Source organism: Myotis myotis, unplaced genomic scaffold (assembly GCF_014108235.1).
Source record: "Myotis myotis isolate mMyoMyo1 unplaced genomic scaffold, mMyoMyo1.p scaffold_m19_p_2, whole genome shotgun sequence".
In the NCBI taxonomy this organism is placed as follows: domain Eukaryota; kingdom Metazoa; phylum Chordata; class Mammalia; order Chiroptera; family Vespertilionidae; genus Myotis; species Myotis myotis.
In genome coordinates, this window is record NW_023416324.1 from 28903313 (window position 1) to 28924488 (window position 21176).

Below are 21176 nucleotides of genomic sequence, written 5' to 3' on the forward strand. Positions count from 1 at the left end.
CTTGAGGAGATCAGGACAGGAGGATCCAGATGTGTCCCTCACTTCCTCACTGTCTTTGCTCTCCCTCTCTAGGAGGTTGCTCATCATCTGTGATCTCCCTTTTCTAGGATGGGTAATAAGTGAGGAGGTGAGACAGTGGCATATCCAGTTAGGAAAGGGCTACGTTTGTATAGGATAATGTTTTGTTATATTGTTGAAATTCCTCAAGAACAGAGGTATTATCCCAGGTATAAGATTATAGTATTTTATAGTATTACTTCATGTACTATTTCTCCATAGATGACTCATGAGCTTCAGCCATATAAGAGGATGCTGCCCAGCCATCACCTCAATGTCTCTAAGGCTGAACTCGTTCTTTCCCCCTCCATTCCAGATTCAGCTGTCTTAAACAATAAGGGAAATGTATTATGTCAAGTAACAAGAAGTCTAAGGGTAGGACAACTCTAGAGTTAGTTCATGCAACATCTCAGTAACATCAGGGACCCAAATCCTTTCCATCTTTTTGCTCCGACACCCTTAGGCCAGTGTTCCCATAGTTTAAAAGGGCTGCCACAATTCTCGCTGACATATGCATGCACACAATGTCCAGCTGAAGACCAGAGACTGTTGCTACCCATGTGTCTCATTTTATTAGCAAGGAAAACCTGTCTCTGAAGCTCTCAAGCATACTTCCCACATGTTCCCACATGTAAATCAGTCACCAGCAAAGAGTTAGAAACCATCATGGATGGCTTACATTAATTATGATTCACCCCCTGTGGCTGGGAATTAGAATCTCCTCCCCAAGCACATGAAGAATTGGGTGAATACCTGGGAAAAGTTGGGGTTCTCTTAGGAGGAATGAAGAGAGAATAGTTGTTGGGAAGGCAAACAATCAGTTTGATACAGATGGCAATAAAGTAAACGTATCAGAATAAGCTAGGTTAGGCTGTGGGAACAAGTGATTCCAGAGGTTTATAACAACAAAGTTTTATTTCTCGAAATACCATATATGTTCATTGCAGGTCAGCTTGGCTGTATTCTAGGTTGTCTTTATGCTGGCATCCAAGCTGATAGAGCAACCTTCATCTGGAACAATGTTGATGTCGTGAAAGAGAAATAGCAGTCATGGTGAGTCTTACTCCGGATGGCTTAATACTTCTGCCTGGAACCTATACATGTTAGATCTGCTCACATATTCTTGATCAGAACAAGGTCACCTGGCCAAGTCCAAGTGGAGTGGGGAAGTATAACCCTTCCCCAGGAAGGGCCACAGAATTTTGTGAAACTTTATGACCAACAATATAGTCTGCCACAATTGAGGACCAAACCTACTCTGCTAATCACTTGTCCTCTCCCTGGGGTTCCCAAGGGAACAATACACAAGGAAGAAATTGGAATAGAAACTAAAGGATCGTTTTATTTGTAGCTGAGCTAGCACCCAATAACTTCTAGAACAGAACTCTTCCAAAAGACTGAGTCGAATCACATGACTTAGGTCTAAGGCTGAAGTGGAGCTTTTTTATTCCTGTCCCCACCTCCCCCAACACTAAAGTTTGGAACTAGCAGGCATAGGCATGCCCGCAGAAAGAGAAGATGATCAGGTGTGCAACGCAGACCAGCTTTCCTCATCTAAGTGTATCCTGAATGGAGCCTGGGCGGAGTCTTCTCAGCAGGCAATCTGGAGCAAAAGTGGCACACCTGGCTACGTGAACGTTCCATCGCTGCTGACCCCAAACACTGGTTAAATGTGGACTAATGAATGCCCTGGGTTCTGGCCAATCAGGTTAACAACTCCTTTTTCCTTTTTTATTTTTAATTTTTTTCTTTATTGATTAAGGTATTATATATGTGTCCTTATCCCCCCCATTGCCCCCCGCCACCTGCCCAATCATGCCCTCACCCTCACCCTCTGTTGTCTGCATCCATTGGTTATGCTTATATGCATGCATATAAGTCCTTTGGTTGATCTCCTTTTTCCTTTTGAAGGTAGCTAGTAAGAGGGCAGGGAGAGGCCCTAGCCGGTTTGGCTCAGTGGATAGAGCGTCAGTCTGCAGACTGAAGGGTCCTGGGTTCGATTCCAGTCAAGGGCACATGCCCGGGTTGTGAGCTTGACCCCCAGTAGGGGGCGTGCAGGAGGCAGCTGATTGATGATTCTATCATCATTGATGTTTCTACCTCTCTCTCCCTCTCCCTCCCCCTCTGAAATCAGTAAAAATATATTTGGGGGGTGGGGTGGGGTGGGGTGGGGGGTGGGAAAAGAGGACAGGGAGAGGAGAAGGGAATTCCTTCCTATGCTCCCACTTCCTCACTTTTGTTCTCTCTTAATCCGTTAGGAAGAGGAGTACAAGAGTGCACTGCCAAACAAATGCATGTGCAGGATCTATTTGCCGCCTTATGTAGACTGAAAGCCTTGCGAGAACAGGGCCCAGTGCCTTGTGTATCATGTTTTACATGTGGTGAGTACTCAGGTACCTGCTGGTAACCACTCTAAATGTCAGTTAAAAGACATCATTGCCATTTCAGTTGACAAAACTGGTCAATTACAGATACACTAGGTTTTTGCAACCCGCGATTCTAGGGCTATATATTTCTTCTCTTACTTTCAACCTTCACTATATTTTGGCACAAAAGGGTATTGAGATGTGGGTTTGGACAAGGGGAAAAAAGGCAAGTCTTCTAAATTACATATGACCCCAAGCAAATGGATGTGCTAAGTATATAGAAGATCAAAATTCAATTGACCTCAATAAATTAGAGAAATGGTCATCAATAGCAGGTTTAAATGCATTAGAATAAATGGAAAGTAGTACATTTTAGGAGCAAAATAAGAATCACACACACATACTGTAGATTCAGGAGAGAAAAATTGGCCATGCAGAAACATGGCCAAGAAAGACCTGTTAAATGTGGCAAACCAGTGATAGAATTAATAGAAAAATTACAGATATATTAACAAAAGCCTATGAAGCCAAATTCATCTTCATAATCCCTGGGACTTAGCCTGGCACATAGTAGATATTGATAAATATTTATTGGGAAAAACAGTGACTTTGCCCAGATTGTCCATGCTTTTCCCTTCCTCTGAAAAGCCTCACGTGACCAATTCCTATGCACTCATCAAGACACAACTCAAGGTTTGTAAAAAATAAAGGATCCAGTCCTAGCCAGTTTGGCTCAGTGGATAGAGCGTCAGCCTGTGGACTGAAGGGTCCCGGGTTCAAGTCCAGTCAGGGGAACAGGCCTGGGGTTTTGGGCTCGATTCCCCAGTAGGGGGCGTGCAGGAAGCAGCCGATCAATTATTCTCATCATTGATGTTTCTATCTCTCTCTCTCCCTTCCTTTTCTATCTCTCTCTTTCTCCCTTCCTCTCTGAAATCAATAAAAATATGTGTATATTTTTTAAAAAGACCCAACTCAAATGCAACTTCTTCCATGTTGCCTTCCCTACTCTCAACTAGTAGAAATCTCTCCATTTTGAATCCTCATAAGCAATTAATAACTGCTAGCAATTATTATACCAATAATGGGTACTCAATAATTGGGTGAATAGTAGCTCTCAGATTATGACAAGCCAGTATACATTTTTAAATTATACAATTAATTGCTAAAGAAAATATTTGAGTCCTAGCCGGTTTGACTTACTGAATAGAGTGTCGGCCTGCAGACTGAAGGGTTCCTGGTTCGATTCCAGTCAAGGGCACATGCCTGGGTTGCAGGCTCGATCCCCAGTGAGGAGTTTGCAGGAGGCAGCCAATCAATGATTCTCTCTCATTATTGATGTTTCTATCTTTCACTCCCTCTCCCTTTCTCTCTGAAACCAATAAAAATATATATTTTTTAAAAAGAAAAGTAGCTTTAACTGGTTTCGCTCAGTGGATAGAGCGTCAGTCTGCGGACTGAAGGGTCCCAGGTTCGATTCCAGTCAAGGGCATGTACCTTGGTTGCGGGCACATCCCCAGTACGGGGTGTGCAGGAAGCAGCTGATCAATGTTTCTCTCTCATCGATGTTTCTAACCCTCTATCCCTCTCCCTTCCTCTCTGTAAAAAATTCAATAAAATATATATTTTTTAAAAAAGAAAAGTATTTGAAAATTTTTTTTAATATATTTTATTGATTTTTTACAGAGAGGGAGAGAGATAGAGAGTTAGAAACATCGATGAGAGAGAAACATCGATCAGCCGCCTCCTGCACATCTCCCACTGGGGATGTGCCCGCAACCCAGGTACATGCCCTTGACCGGGATCAAACCTGGGACCCTTCAGTCCGCAGGCCGACGCTCTATCCACTGAGCCAAACCGGTTTTGGCTGAAATTTTAGAATTGTTAATCACTGGTACTGCCTCTCACTTTCCTTGCTCGGGTTTTTGTTTGTTTTTTATGCTCTGTGTAATTCAGCTTTTACCTGCATGATTCAAATTCATACACCTTATATCTTTTCATATCAGGGTCTTAGTGAACAAGCAGAATTTACAGAAGGGCTGACATGATTTACATAATGTAGATTGCAGCAATTCACTTGGAAATTCCCCCTACATCATGGTTCTTTTTCCCAGTTTCTCTCTCTCTCTCTCTCTCTCTCTCTCTCTCTCTCTCTCTCTCTCTCTCTCTCTCTCTCTCTCTCTCTCTCTCTCTCTCTTATTCTGCCAATGCTGATCTTTTCCACCCCACGCCTAAGTCTCCAGCCTTGCTACTCTTCACTCCCCCTTCCCAGAGCCTCATGCAAATTCCTCAACCCTTCATTATTCGGATGAATACATTTTATCTCAGTTTCGAGTTCCAAACTTGCATCCCTGACAAATTACCATGTTTAGCAAAACAGACAGTCTTTCAATGAGAGGACCTATCTACTCTGCTCCCCTTGTTCATCCTGGGACCCAGTGTTTTTCATTCTAATGTGCCACCTACTCCAGGCTGTGGTCATTGTTGGCATGTTTGAGGCTGGCTTGCTCTCTCTCTCTCTCTCTCTCTCTCTCTTTTAAACACAGTCTTAGTCAATTTTATTTTCCTGAAACCACAAAATAGAATCTTTGGTTGTACAAACATCACTAGTTACAGTCTTGCCAAGAGGTCCTGACTGGGGAGGGGGAAGTTCGTCAGTGGCCAGAACTCCTGAGGGGACTTGTGTTGGTTGGAGCACGTTCTGTAAGACAAAAGGTGGTGGGTTTGATTCCTGGTCAGGGCACATACCTAGGGTGCAGGCTCGATCCCCAGTCGGTACTGGGCCCAGGCCAGGACGCCCTGGCCACATTGGGCGGTGGAAGCTGCTGCACGGTCACTTCCTCTCAGCCCAAGGAAGCACCATAGCCCCCTCTGTCCTCCTCCTGGGGCTGGGAGGCAGTTCCAAGGACCTCGGCTCCTCAGCAAAATCTGGGGACAGGCTTCTCGAGGAGGCGCTGCCACTAACACCGATACCACTTATCTGGACCACTGTGGCCATGCTGCTGCTTAGGCCGATGCCTGTGCCTCTTTCCTTCCTGGACCTCCCCTCAGTGCTGTATTCAGAGATGTGCCCATGAGCTTCTCTGACATGCACAGTGCATACAGTTGTGCTATTCTGCACAGTTGGGTATTGTGTAGGTTGTTTGGTGCACAAGTGCACTCCATGAGGGCACACATGGGTACCAACGACTAGTTCACATGTGTTCTCCGGGAGGAAGAAGCTTGGTTTCCATTTGTACGAGGGCACCAAGCCATGCCCCCAGGAGCTGTGACTGCCCCAGGAGATGACTTTTTCCTCATTCAGATAAAGTTTCCCCCAGGGCTAGCAGCAACACAGCTCAAGCTGTCTCTGTGAAGAAGGTAAGAACAGCTTTCTCTCTTCTGTTTGCCATTGTACCAGAGGGATGCCACTACCATAAACATGCTGGGAGAGCAGCAGGGACCACAGGCCTACCCCACCAGCCAACGATAACATCCTCATATGCCCTCCCAATACGCCAGGGAAAAAGTAATGAAACACCATGACAAATGTGACAGAGCTGTCAGAAGCACACAGCAATCAGCTGTGTAAATTGTAAAGCCTGTGGGGTTCCATGTTTTATGAAATTGGCAAAATTTTCATCAAGAGAGAAAATAAAGTCAAGAAAAACTATGAGAAACATCTCATGGTAATTCTAACCATTGCCACACCCAAGTAACTCATGTTCACGTTAACTCACACCGTTGGATTCTGATGGCTCTCAGATGTATCAAAAACAGTTCTTTCAGTGTTACAGGCAGCCTTAACCTGCCCCCCTCCCTCCTCGCTAGAACATGTGCAAGGCACCAATGGGGAGTAACTAGGACAGTTTAGGTAGCAGCCACCATGCTGGTCCCAGAACGGCCATGCTAATCAGCGCTCCGGCCCTGAGGCTGGGCGCGGCTGGTCACACTACACACTTTCCTTTCTGATGAGTGCTCTCATAGGAATCTAGAGTCCTGCCTGCAATTTGTCTCTGTTGCTCCTCCCTTTGCCTATGCTCCCCCAGCTCCTCAAACATACCCACATATAAATAGTGGGTATGATTTGAGTTTTTTTCTAGAAGGCTCCTCAACAGTCAGGCAAAGCTGAAAGTGCAGGAGAAAACTGGAAGCGCTGTTATTTCACTGTACTTCAGTAACATCCAAATCCCGGTTTCATCCCATGGGGACTCCGTCCAATAGGAATAGCAGAGAATGTGGCCACTGTTGCCACCAGGGATGACCTCTAGAGTGGTGACTCAGTGAGATCAAAGGTGGTCAAACACATGTGCACATTTCTCAATCTGTGTCTCTCATACTGCTGCCCTGTAACTTTATTTATTTATTTTGCAAAAGGGCATGAAATTGAAGAATAGGATGCTAGGGGGGGAAAAGGATAGGATACTATCTAATCTGCCACACAGCAACATTTTCTTCTCCTTTTGTGTTATCTTCAAAAAAGTAGATTGGATGGGGTTCTAGGCAAGGATAAGAGGGAGGTGTGGAAGGGACGTGTCCCAAAGTGGTTACTGAATACAGTGGGCCTTGACTTACGAGTTTAATTCGTTCCGAGACCGAGCTCGTTAAGGAGCTCGTTAACTCAAATTACTCTATCAACTCAATGCAAAAAATGGGCCGAGAGACAGCTGGTATCTCAAAAAACTCGTTAGTCGGGACACCTGTAAGTCAAGGCCCCACTGTACATGAAAGAGGATTAGTAGAATCTATTCTAGAGATAGTGAGAACAGTGAAGTAGATGACCTTGACCATTGGAGCTTAGATCTGACTGCTCAGATTAAAGGACATAGAAAATTGTAAAGAAAAGATAACTTCAACAATAGGAGTGAAACAACTTTGAGTAACTGACTCTCAAAGTGATCTGTCAACAGTCTTGTATCTTTCGAACTAAATCCTGGTGAAAAGCAAAAGTTAGATGAGTCACACCTGTTCCTTGGAAAAATTAGTAATTGGCTTTGTCCCTTCTTGCCTGGGAAGCTGACAACATACTGTCAGTGTTTGGTATTTAGTTTGTCATGTCTTGCTGAAGCCTTCAGATTTTATTTGTTTTTTTCAATCCTGAAGCCAGCTAAAGGTTCTTAGGAACTGTTGTTATTTGACAACATCAGATAATTTAGTCATGTTCAGTAGAAGAGAGTGCATTGAATACAGCAGGCACTAGGTGGAATATATAGGAAGCAGCACAGGTAGTAAAAAAAAAACAAACAAAAAACACACTGAACTAGAAGACCCAAGTTCTTGTCCTGTCTACCTAGCACTGCTAACTAGATAGCAATGTGACATTAAGAAACTCATTTAAACCTCACTAGCCTTATCTGTCACTTGAGATTCTTAATTAGGTAACCTATTAAATAATAAGTAAATTAAATAGCCTCTAAGGATATCTCTAAAATACTTTAATCCCATAGTCTCATTGGAAGTGTCACTAGATATTCAAGAAACTCATAGACAAACACCAGGAGCCAAGAGCAAATTAGCTGAACTGAGCCAACTACCAAGAGGAAACAAGCCCAAACTGGTAAGACCAGAGGTGTGGCTGCAAAGTCTGCACTCATTTCCCAGGACGGTGTGTGATGGCCACACACGGGGCAATGACAGGTAGTCCTGGGAAAAGAATGTAGTCATGGGTTCACTAAATGTTCCTTTTAATCTAGGTATGAGATTTGAAATACATCTAAATGTTCTCCATGATTTACTTTGGAGGCGGGTATTCTGTTACTCTATCTCTAGGGAAATATATCCAAAAAGAGCTACTTACACAATATTGTTCTTCAAGTACCTATAGAGCATCGGTTCTCAACCTGTGGGTCGCGACCCCTTTGGCGGTCGAACGACCCTTTCACAGGGGTTGCCTAAGACCATCGGAAAACACATATATAATTACATATTGTTTTTGTGATTAGTCACTATGCTTTAATTATGTTCAATTTGTAACAATGAAAATACATCCTGCATATCAGATATTTACATTACGATTCATAACAGTAGCAAAATTACAGTTATGAAGTAGCAACGAAAATAATTTTATGGTTGGGGGTTACCACAACACGAGGAACTGTATTAAGGGTCGCGGCATTAGGAAGGTTGAGAACCACTGCTATGGAACCTGTGAGCAACATAATAAACCAATGGTAATCATATCTAATAAAAAAGTAATATGTAAATTAACTGTCACTCTGTGACAAAGATGGCGGCGCCCATAGCGGCTGGGCAGGACACTGGCAGTGTCACCCCGGCAACGTGAGCCCAGCAGGCAAGGGCCTACTGGGCAGTGGTGGCGGCGACCCGCAGGTAGGCAAATGGGGCCCCTAGGCAGCACCCAGCAGGGCCTGCTGGGCGGTCGCCACAGCAACCGGGGAGCAGGCAAGTGGGGTGCAGGCAGCACCCAGCAGGGCCTGCTGGGCGGTGGCGGTGGCGACTGGGGATCAGGCAAGCGGGGCTGCAGGCAGCACCCAGCAGGGCCTGCTGGGGTGGTGGCAGCAGCAACCCGCAGGCAGCACTTAGCATGGCCTCCTGGGTGGTCGTCACGGTGACCTGCGAGCAGGCAAGGGGGGCCTGCAGGCAGCACCCAGCAGGGCCTGCTTGCCCATCCCTATGGTGTGCAGTATGCAGGCCCCGCAGAGAGCAGAGAACCACGGGGAGTGGGCCCAAGCCATCAGTAGTACATCCCCTGAGGGCTCCCGAATTGGAGAGGGTGCAGGTCAGGCTGAGGGACCTCCCCCAGTCCCTCTGTGCACAAATTTTGTGCACTGGGCCTCTAGTACTAACATAAAGAATTATGTTGTAACCATTCTGGATATACTAAATATGGCCCAACAATTACTGGCTACCAATTACTGGCCTTGCTTGATCTATGATACTGTTTATGTTCATTAAGATATTTGATAGACAACCCTTCGGTTGTCTACAAGAATAGGAGAGAGGCTCTTTCAACAGGGACCTGCCACCATGGGCCGCGTTCGCACCAAGACCATGAAGAAGGCGGCCCGGGTCATCATCGAGAAGTACTATACGCTTCTGGGCAACGACTTCCACACCAACAAGCGCGTGTGTGAGGAGATCGCCATTATCTCCAGCAAGAAGCTCCGAAACAAGATTGCAGGCTATGTCACGAACCTGATGAAGCGGATCCAGAGGGGCCCCGTGCGAGGCATCTCCATCAAGCTGCAGGAGGAGGAGAGGGAGAGGAGGGACAACTACATGCCCGAGGTCTTGGCCCTGGATCAGGAGATCATTGAAGTTGATCCTGATACTAAGGAAATGCTGAAGCTCTTGGACTTTGGCAGTCTGTCCAACTGGCAGGCCACTCAGCCTACAGTTGGGGTGAATTTCAAAACACCGTGTGGAGCCGTTTGAATCTTTTACTATGCTGTAATATTATCAATAAACCATGGACACCTTGAAAAGAATAAAAGAATAGGAGAGAGGATTCTGGCTTATAGGAGATAAGGCTTAGACTAGGTCTAGGCAATACCTCTCAACCCCAGACATTGCAGATAAGACATATGAGACGCTTAGGAAGTTTTCTGAACACCACCATTTCCGAGAGAGAGTCCCAGCCTATGTACCAAGTCTTATGTCCCAATACACAATTCCTGGAGTCAAGGCATCGTTTGCAATTATTTGTTTTCAGTTGAGCTCAATACACCAGGGCATTGGCTTCCCTGGGCAGTATTACCCCAAAGCTTAGGCCCTTTGGGGGTGATTCATGCCACTTCTCTTGTCTATCAAAGTTCTGAACCACATAATAAACAAGACAAGAACTGGTAGACGAGGCCAAAATAACCTGCTCATTACCATAGAGAATGTGGCTTAGATGTGAGAATCAAGCTGTTTTCTTAATGCTGACCCTTGGAGTTATATGAATTTGCCACCTAGTCAGAGAAATCACTGAATTTCTGGAGGGCTCCCCCATAAGGGAAGGACATTTATAAAACACAAAACACGAAGGAACAGGGCAGAGACCCTGCTACCTGTCCAGACCCATGACTTCCCAAAGGAAGGAGATGAGAAGGTGGGTCTGCTGTACATGCTCAGTTTCTCCTTCTGAACTAATTAATCAGATAAGTTACTTTTTAACCCAGCGTTATGCTAGTAACACTGCTCCTGTCAAATGGAAGGAACATTGGAAATTGAGAGGAAGCATTGTTCCACCCAGCCATTTGTTCTCATTAACAAAGACCTTTCCCTAGGCTCACAGGGAGGCCTAAAGTTCCAACATTGAAATAGCACATCTCCCCTCTTTCTAACCCACCCCTTGGGACAAAACAAATTCATAATGCCAGACAGAAAACTGTTCTTTAGGGGTGTAGTGGACAAAGATGGGAATAGTGTGTTCATTTGCTTTCTTACCACACTGCATTCCTCCTTTGGGATAACCGTGGCTGGCACGGGGCGTGGTGATGGTAACTCTTGATGAATACTTACTTGGAAGCTGCTGAATTCTGGTCCAGAGTCTCTGGGGGTTTTGTTCCAGGGAAAAACCAAAGAATAGAGTGGCTTGTTAGGACACCCTCCAAGTATGGGATTCAACAGGCCAATTGATACAAAATTAAGGACTTGCATGTCATTGGTCCATTCTCTCCATGGATACTACATTAGACTTCAGGATTTTTATTTTTTTAATAAGCTTCATAATTTAGAACAGTTTTAAATTTTTACAGAAAATTTTATATTTTGCAGAGAGTTTCTATATACCCCACACCCAATTTCTATTAGTAACATCACACATTTGTATGGTACTTTTGTTATAATTAAAGAAATAATATTCATACATTATTATTAAAGAAATAATATTCATACATTATTATTAAAGAAATAATATTCATACATAATTATTATTATTAATTGAAGCCTAGACCTTATTCAAACTTGTTTATTTTTTGCCAAATGCCTTTTTTCTGTTCCAGGATTCCACATTATATATAGTTGTCATGTTTCCTTATGCTCCTGTTGGCTGTGACACTTGCTCAGACTTCCCTTGTTTTGGTGACTTTGAGAGTTTTGAGAAAATTGGTCAGGTATTTGTGGTACAGCCCTCAACTGGATTTGTCTGATGTTTTCTCATGGTTGGATAGGGGTTCTGGGTTATGGACTTTTGGGAGGAAGACCAGAGAGGTAAAATGCCATTTTTTCATCATGTCATATCAAGGGTACATACCATTACTATGACCTGTTACTGCTGATGTTGACGTTGATCACCTGGCTGAAGTAGTGTTGCAGATTTCTCCACATAGTTCCTCCCTCCCTGCTTTTTAGACTGAACTCTGCCGAGAAGTCACTATGTGCAGCTCACAGTCAAAGGGTGAGGAGTTACACTTCACCTCCTTGCGGGCAGAGCATCTACAGAAATTATTTGGAATTTTTTTTACACAGATTTGTTTCTTCACCCTGCTTACTTATTTATTTAATTTCGTATTTATATCACCCGGTGACTTCTGCTTACATGTAGTTTTTCATTTGGCCACATGCTCAGAATTTTAGAAGGCGAGGATCACATTGGGTTTTCTCATGGATATTTATTTTATGCCGTGGGTTATAGCCCAATACTGATGCGATTATTTTCTTGCTTAAATTATTCCAATTTTGGCCATTAGGAGCCCTTTCCGTTGGTTCCCGTGTTCCTTGGACATATCCCCATCCTTGTCTTATTGTGTTTGTTTCATTTGTTTTTTAGCTCTTTCTGTCACTGCAAGATGCTTCAGACTTATTGTGTATGTGTCCCATCTCAATCCTAGAATCACCTATTTCAACAAAAAGCCATATTTGCCTCTAAAACAAGCTCTAGAAACTGGTGAGGCAGGTTGGGAGTAGAATGGATGGGACTCCACTTGCTACTAATTCAACTATTTTACCTTGCTTAACCCAAAAGTTTGAAATCTATATTTGTTTCTTGTTGTTGTGGGTAGCATTCACAATTTTTTACTGCTGCTATAACAAATAACCATAAACTTGGTGGTTTAAAAAAAAATTTATCTTATAGCCCTCAAGGTCTGAAATGGCTCTTTTTTTTTTTTAATATATTTTATTGATTTTTTACAGAGAGGAAGGGAGAGAGATAGAGAGTTAGAAACATCGATGAGAGAGAGAAACATCGATTAGCTGCCTCCTGCACATCCCCCACTGGGGAAGTGCCTGCAACCCAGGTACATGCCCTTGACCGGAATCGAACCTGGAACCTTTCAGTCTGCAGGCCGACGCTCTATCCGCTGAGCCAAACCGGCTTTGGCTGAAATGGCTCTTATAGGGCTAAAATCAAGTGTTGGCAGGGCTGTGTTTCTTCTGGAGGATCTAGGGAGAATCAGATCCTTGCCTTTTTCAACTTCTAATGGCTACCTGCATTCCTTGGCTCATAGCCCCTTTCAGCAATGGCATCACACCAACCTCTGATTTCACAATCTTCTCTCTCTCTCTCACTCTCTTTCTCTCCTCCCTCTTCCATCTTTTAAGGCCCCTTTTTATTACATTGGGCTCACCTGGATTATCCTATATAATAAAAGCCTAATATGCTAAGTGTCCGGTCGACTGTTCAACCAATTAAAGCATAATATGCTAATGATATGCTAAGGCCTTTCAACTACTTGCTATGACATGCACTGACCACCAGGGGGTAGACGCTCCAACCCGTAGGTTAGCTTGCTGCTGGGGTCCAGCTGATTAGGACTGAGCTAGATGAGCTGGACAAACCCTGGAGCCCTCCTACGGTCCCTCCCCAGCTGGTCAACCTCCCACGTCTCTCCCTGGCCCTGATTGTGTACCGGTGGGGTCCCTCAGCCTGGCCTGCACCCTCTCACAATCCAGGACCCCTCAGGGGATGTCAGAGAGCCAGTTTTGGCCTGATCCCATAGGCCAGGCTGAGGGACCCACTGGTGCATGAATTCGTGCACCGGGCCTCTAGTCCAGAATAACAGCGCTGTTTCAAAGCCTTTCACTTAACCTCATCTGCAAAGTCTCTTTTGCCATGTAAGGTAACATAGTCACAAGTTCTGGGGATTAGACGATGGACATCTTTGGAGGGTTATTATTCTCTCTACCACAAAAGCCTAAAACCAAAAAGTGCCATTTGCTGATACATTGCAGTTTTAGCCATTTCCTTTATACCATATAGGATGTTCTAAATCTCAACATTTTCAACAGCTTCAGACAATTGTTTCTCCTTTTCCAAAAAGGAGATCATAATAAAAATATTATTTAATAGACCCTCTAAACAACTATGTCACTTTTTGGTGTTTTGTCCAAAAAAGTAGCACAATTTTCCTCACTTGTTCTAGTGATATTTTCTCCAGTAGCAATTTAGAACACGTGGGTTAAATAGTCCATGTGGTTGATTTGCTTCTCTAGCCAAATGATTTCTAAACAGGAAAGGTTAAGCCTTTATCCAGGTTCAGAGGGCCATGATGGCTCAAAGCCTATTCCTTGTCTTCTATGTCTTTTCCATCCTGATAGTATAAGGCCCCATTAGTCAATCATGTAGGTCAAAGGATCTTCAACTATGTGTCTCATAAGGTGGACCTAATGTATTAGACTTAAAATTAAGTAATTGTGAATTTTTTCCCAATGGAAAAAAAAATTACAGTAATGAATAGAATGTTATAACTTTCAAAAATGTTCCCCATTAATTTTCCTTAGCACTGGCACCTTCTACTGCTTGTCTCTCGGCACATGCTAGCTGACAACAAAAGAATAAACAAGACATCAATTAATATTAATAAGAAAAGTGAGAGATAAGAATAAAAAAGGCATGCCTAATTCAATAGTTCATGGTGCTTTTAATTTTATTTATTTATTTATTTATTTATTTATTTATTTATTTATTTATTTTTTACAGAGAGGAAGGGAGAGGGATGGAGAGTTAGAAACATTGATGAGAGAGAAACATCGATCAGCTGCCTCCTGCACACCCCCTACTGGGGATGTGCCCACAACCAAGGTACATGCCCTTGACTGGAATCGAACCTAGGACCTTTCAGTCTGCAGGTTGACGCTCTATCCACTGAGACAAACCGGTTACGGCTCATGGTGCTCTTTAAAAATATATATATTTTTATTGATTTTAGAGAGGAAGGGAGAGGGAGAGAAAGAGATAGAAATATCAATGATGAGAGAGAATCACTGATCGGCTGCCTCCTGCATGCCCCCTACTGGGGATGGAGCCCACAACCCAGGCATGTGCCCTTGACTGGAATCGAATCCGGGACCCTTCAGTCCACAGGCCAACATTCTATCCACTGAGCAAAACCAGCTAGGGCTCATGGTGCTTTTCTATAATTTTATGTTGCATCCATCTATTAGATAAATATTTTGCAAGCAAACATGCTTTATCACATAAAAAACTCTGGATATAAAGGATAAATATCTTCCCTTAAATATGGTGGAGACAGCTACTATTTCTTCATTGTTTTAGAGAGTTTTTACAAAATGATAACATTTCTACCTTGAAAAAGACAAATTTAATCCTGGAGTGGCAAGAAAATATATGGGCTTTGGAGCTAGGTAAATCTGAGTACGAACACCTTACTAGCTGCATGACTTCAAATACATCGCTTCACTGAGTAATTTTAATTACTTAGGAATTACATTTGGTTGTTTGTACAAGGTCATGATTAAATCACCTTAATTATGGAAGAGGCTTATTTCTCCCTCAAAATAAAGACGTGTGGAGTTAGGAAGGTCAGGATTGGTGTGGTGGCACATTGATCATACATTTCTAGGTTCTCCCTTTCTGCATGCCCCACCATCTTTAGCACAAGGCTTCCATATTCTAGGTCACTCATGGTCTGAGATGGCTTTTGAAGTTCTAGCCGCCTAGCCTGTTTTCCAAGCAGCAAGAAAGAGGAAGGGAAGAGGGCAGGTAGAGCTTTGCAGGAAGCCCCACCCAGAGACTTCCGCTTACATCTGAGTGGCTGCTTGTATCTGCGAGGGAAATAGGAAGTGTAGTTTTGGACACACTATTCAGAATCTGGAAGGAGAGACTCACATGGGATTCTGTGGCAGAGATGCCTAAACGGTCTCCATCTGATCTATGATTTCCTTCTTCTTTCAGCGATAGAATCACCACCATACCTGTCCACCACTCGTTTTGACCTTGGCATCTGGCCACTGAGTAGAGGTCACATTCTCCTCCTGCAGTTAGCTGTGGAAATGTGGCTGTGATCTTTCTGGACAATGGGATGTGAGTTAAAGTGTTTGTACGATTTTCTTTACAAGGGAAATACCTACCCTTCATCCTCTCTCTCTTCCTCCTTCCCACAGGCTGGGACATGCATGTGAAGTGGCGAGTCAGCTTTTACCAGACAGATGAGAACAAGACATTAGATGATGGTGGACTAACAAGACAGAAGGTGCTGGGTCCCTCCATAACTGAGTGCAGTGGAGCCACCTGTCACCCTGGACTTTCCACCTGCCTCTGTTTTGTTTTGTGAGAGAAAAATAAACCTCCACCTTGTTCAAGTTACTGTATTTTGGTATCTTCTTGTTACTGCAACCTAGCTTGTATTCCAATTCTGTGCTTCTGTTTATTTTTCTGTAACATGGCAGCGGAATTATTTACTCCGCTGGGTTGTTGCAAGAATTAGAAATAGCCCTAGTCACTTTGGCTCAGTGGATACAGCATTCGCCTGTGGACTGAAGGGTCCTAGGTTTGATTCCAGTCAAGGGCATATGCCTGGGTTTCCGGCTTAATCCCCAGTGGGGGGTGTACAGGAGGCAGCTGATCAATGATTCTCTCCCATCATTGATGTTTCTATCTCTCTCTCCCTCTCCCTTCCTCTCTGAAATCAATTTTTTTAAAAAAGGAAAAAAAGAACCTCATCTAATAAAGAGGGAATATGCAAATTGACCGTCACTCCATAACAGTCAAGATGGCTGCACCCACAGTGGAGGCCAAGTTCCTGTAACGAGCCTTAAGGAGCAATCAACAGGGACCTGAGGCTGCGCCCCCCACCTGGTGGGGCTTGACAGCGGACCTCAGGCCGTGCCCCCTGCCCTGGCGCCAGGCTGGGGGACCTCAGGCTGTGTCCCCTGTCCCAATGCCGGGCTATGGAACCTCAGGCCGTGCCCCTGGCCTGGCAGGGCTTTACGGGTGACCTCAGGCCACACACCCCACCCCGGCACAGGGCCGAAGGACCTGGGGCTGCGCCCACCACCATGCGGGGCTTGACGGGGGACCTCAAGGCATGCCCCCTGCCCCACCCCAGGCTGGGGGACCTCAAGCCTGCCCCCACCCCATCACCAGGCCAGGTGATCTAAGGCCGTGCCCCCCACTGGCGGGGCTTGATGGAGGTGGTGCCGGCTGAGTCTGGATCTAGCCCAATGGGGGTGAGGCCAGCCGGGTCTGGATCTTGTGTGATTTTGGGGTGCACGTGGGTGGGTGGGGACTTGACTCTGGTTCCCGTGGCACACCCCAGACTCTGACAGGAGGAAGATTTTCATATACATTTTACTAATTTTATTTCATCTCTGACATTTCTATTATAGAGAAAGGGCAAATAGCAATATTAAAATATTTTCTCTAATTAATTCCTTTTAATGTGCACAAATTTCATGTACCGGGTCACTAGTTAGAAATAATATAAGTAAGGCACCTGGGTCATGGCTATTATATGTCATAGTTATTAGCATAGGTTTCATGAGAGGATTCTGAGAAGCTGATTCAAAAACTTGGAGGAAATAGGTAGCATGCTCCCCCACCAGTACAAGGAGAGCTATTATGTGAGATTGGATCCTTGATTTAGCAACAAAAGCATACGAACAATAAAATCTTGGATTTAAATGTAAGGAAGCTAGTTAAAATGTTTAGAAAATACCCCCTGATGCATTTCCCCTTCTTAATAGTATGGATTATTTCCTTGCCTGAAGTTGGCATGAAGCAAGTACAGACCGCAGCAATGACAAATCTGAGTAGTAGTCATCAGAATGATACTGCAAAAGACAAAGTGGAACCAGCATTCCCTCAGGGGCTAAAACAGGGGGATCAGGGAAGGCAGCAAGACAGCGTGGGGTTCCACCCCTGCTGTTATGAGGGGGAAACAAAGCCAGCAGGGAGTCTGGATTCTGAACTGACTAAATTCAATTTAAACGCAGAGACATGAACACAAATAGAATTTCCCCGTACTATTAACAGGAATAGAGGCTTGAGTCTAAGACAGGATTAGTTGTAGAAAATAATGGACGTTATAGCCTTTTTGGCACATCTGAGTCATAGGATGCAAATTTCTGTCCTGCTGCATGACACTTACAAGGTCAATTTTAAAAAAAGCACAAGTATAGGTCTATTTCATTTATAGAACATAGCTTCCATTCTCTTAAATAAAACATTAGCAAATTTAATCCATTAGGATAGCAAAAGAATAACACATCACATCCAAATAGTGTTTAGCCTACAAATGCAAGTGTGATAGGATTTTAAATGGGAAGTTTCAGCCAGAATCCCTAAGGCAGTATATACTAGATGACAAAGTTGTCAGCAGACCATCTTGTAGGAGTTTTCAAGGAGATGGGGAAAAAATGGTTTCACAGTTCTCAACTCTCTCGTCCTCAGGGTCATACAGATGGTTGGTATGGGACTTCAGGATGGATTTTCTACAGGGAGCTAGCTGTGCTGGGGGGTTGCGGGGGTACCTTTCCATTCTCTTCAAGTCAAGAGGGAGCCATTTCAGTGGGACCGCTTGGGGACATTGATATGTAGCTCCTCCAGTAGTGGGCCAGTGTCTGACTCTTGCCTGGAACTTGTGAAAGGCAGAGATGGGCTGGACTAGCTCCTCCAACTACAGTGGTGAAGGTGAAATGGTTACGTCAAGTGGCCTGCACTCCAGGAGTCAGTGTGGGTGATTTCTTTGGAAAGAGAACCTTTTTAAATCCTGCCCAAAAGAATTGCTTGGCAGAGCCAACAGAAACACCCAGGATTGAGGAGACCAACAAAAAACAAAAGGTAAGATGGGAACAGCCAATGAAAGGGAAATGGTATCACCTGCATTGTGGCGGGTATGACAGGATGTTCCCACTGGGGGCTTCTGCCCACAAGCATACCTCAAGAGAAAAAATAGTGAGCTTTCAATATCTGCCAATCCCAGTGAGCTTAAAACTATTTATCAAGAATATTTTTCTCAAAATTAATTCTTGGAATCAGAACAACCTCTCCCTCTGCAGATCCTGTTAATACTTCAGCTTCGATAATGTTAGGTTGTAATCTTTTGATAATAAATCTGGTACCATTACAAAGACCCCATTTACTATTGAGATTTCTCAATAGCATAATGATTGCACCCACTTTCAATTTTAATTTATGACACAGCATTCCCGAAGGAGTAATACTATTAAGAAATTCGATGGGAACATTTTCCTTTTCAGTATCATCTGTGGAATCAATGGAATCATCACTCAAATATGTGTGAAAATCTCCATCGAGTATATCCAAATTTTCTTCATTTAATTTTTGAACATGCTCATTTTTTGGACAAAGAATTGCACATTTAGATATATTTTGAATATTATCTATGGCAGTGGTTCTCAGCCTTGGCTGCACATTGGAATCACCTGGGAGTCTTCTTAGGGTCCTGATTCCTGGACCTCATCCTCTGGAAATTGTTTCTTTGTTATGGGTTGGGGCCACAACATTAGAAGCAAGGAGACAGAATTTCCAGAGGATGAGGCTCAGAAATTAGGATTTTAAAAGGGATTCCCAGGTGATTCTAGTGTGCAGCCAAGGTTGAGAACCACTGATCTATAGATATAGTATTTCCAAAGGTAGCTTCAATAATAGATCCATTACAAATCATTTCACTTCCACGCTCCACTCTGAGGGCGGGTTCCTGCCTGAAACCTCGCCCTCCAGAAAACAGCTGGGGGAGGGCGCAGCCATTTCCAAGATGACCCCTGCAGGACTGACTTCCTTCTAGTTGGTTGCACTTCTGGCCATGATGTTACACCCAGGGTTTTTATATAAATAGACTAGAGGCCCGGTGCAGGAATTCGTGCACAGGTGGGGTCCAGCCAGCCCAACCTGATCAGGGACCATCAGGCCAGGCCCAGGGGGGTGAGTTGGGCAGAGAGGCCGAGGGCGGTTGGCGGGCCAGCCCCGCCCCCTGGCCAAACTCCCCGTCAAGGGGACAATTTGCATATTAGCCTTTAATTAATTATGATGATTTGGTTTTCCTAACCTTGGTTTTAGTTTCCTATTTTAGGTAATAACTTGAAGGCTGAGGAGCCCATTTACACATAGTTAGACTCTCACAAAATAAAAAAAATAAAAAAAAAAAAGAATATTTTTCTCTTAAACCTGAGAGTCAGCTGTAAAAGGAGATGCCCTAGGTGGGGAAATAGTTTAATCGTGGCCCTACCTCCCCACCATTCCTACTATAAGTGTTCATGTGCATGATTTAAGTTAGAAGAGAAGAGTTTTCACTTTAAGTCAAGTTTGATATTTTTATTTTTATGTAGAATTGGGCATTTCTGATGCTTGAATAGAGACTGTCATTTATTGTGACTGTGGGACTCTTTCTTTATCTAAGAGTCATGTGAATGCCTGAGATTCATCAAAAACAGAGGGTGAACCTTCTCCAATGAATAAAATTTAAAGGAACATTGTGTGTAAAAGACAAAAAGCATGAAACTTAAAAAAATTGGTAAATTGAAGTTCACCAAATTTACAAATTTGGGGATTTATCCACACAGTGGAATGTTATTCAGCCAGAAAGAGAAGTGAACTACTGATATGTACAATAACATGGATGAATTGTAAATACAATATGCTCAGTGAAAAGAAAACAGACACAAAATAACACATAGTGTATGATTTCACATATATAAAATTCTAGAAAAGCGACAGGAACCAGATTAATGATTTCCTGGGGCCACAATGCTCACTGCAGCATTATTCATAATTGCCCCCAAATGGAAACAACCCAATGTCCATCAACTGACACATGGATAAATAAAATGTGGTATCTAGTAAAAAGGAATGAAATACTGATAGGTGCTCCAACATGTATAATCCTGGAAACATTATGCAAGTGAAAGAAGCTGTCACAAAGGACCACATGTTCTATGATTTCACTTATCCAGAATAGGCGACTCTACAGAGACAGAAAGTAGATTAATGGTTATCTAGGGCTGGGGTAAAATGGGTATGAGGTTTTTCTTTGGCGGGGGGAGAGAGGGTGTGATGAAAATGTTTCAAAATTTATTGTGGTGATGATTGTACTACTCTGTGAATAGACTAAAAATCATTGAGTTGTACATTTTAAATGGGTAGATTGTATGGCAGGTGAATTATTTCTCAAGAAAACTGATTTCCAAATAATGATGTTGGAGGTGATTGGAAATCTTTGGGGAAAGAATCAAATTGTATTCTTAACAGTACCATTAAAAATACACATCTGATGAATTCAAAACCTAAATATAAAAATTGAGAATATTAGAAAAAACTATTGAAAAATGCTTACGACTTTAGGAGCAAGGAAAATATTATTGAAGAAGATTTAAATTTTAAAAAACTTAAAAAGGAAAAATTGTAGGAGAACCAAGATGGCGGCATAGGTTAACGCCGGAGTTTGCTGCTTTGAACAACTACTTCAAAAGTGAAACCAAAAAACGGAAGGGACATCACCCAGAACCACAGGAACGCCGGCTGAGTGGAAGTCCTACAACTAGGAGGAAAGAGAAACGCATACGGACACTCAGAGGAGGCGCAGTGCTGAAGTCAAATTCTGAGGTGCGGAGTGCGCGGAGCGGGCTGGCGGC

The 21176-nt window shown here is 43.5% G+C and overlaps 1 protein-coding gene across 1 annotated transcript; it reads left to right on the forward strand.

The window, feature by feature from the left end:
* The first annotated feature begins 9378 nt into the window (after window positions 1-9378).
* Window positions 9379-9838, forward strand: LOC118676425 (40S ribosomal protein S17-like). The gene has a single exon (XM_036350312.1). The coding sequence runs from the start codon at window positions 9387-9389 to the stop codon at window positions 9792-9794; it is 408 nt and encodes a 135-aa protein (XP_036206205.1). The 5' UTR covers window positions 9379-9386; the 3' UTR covers window positions 9795-9838.
* Window positions 9839-21176: the final 11338 nt, after the last annotated feature.

Bases quoted from the DNA above. Each gene is read 5' to 3' on its own strand.
- LOC118676425 (XM_036350312.1), top strand. From the start codon at position 9,387: ATGGGCCGCGTTCGCACCAAGACCATGAAGAAGGCGGCCCGGGTCATC.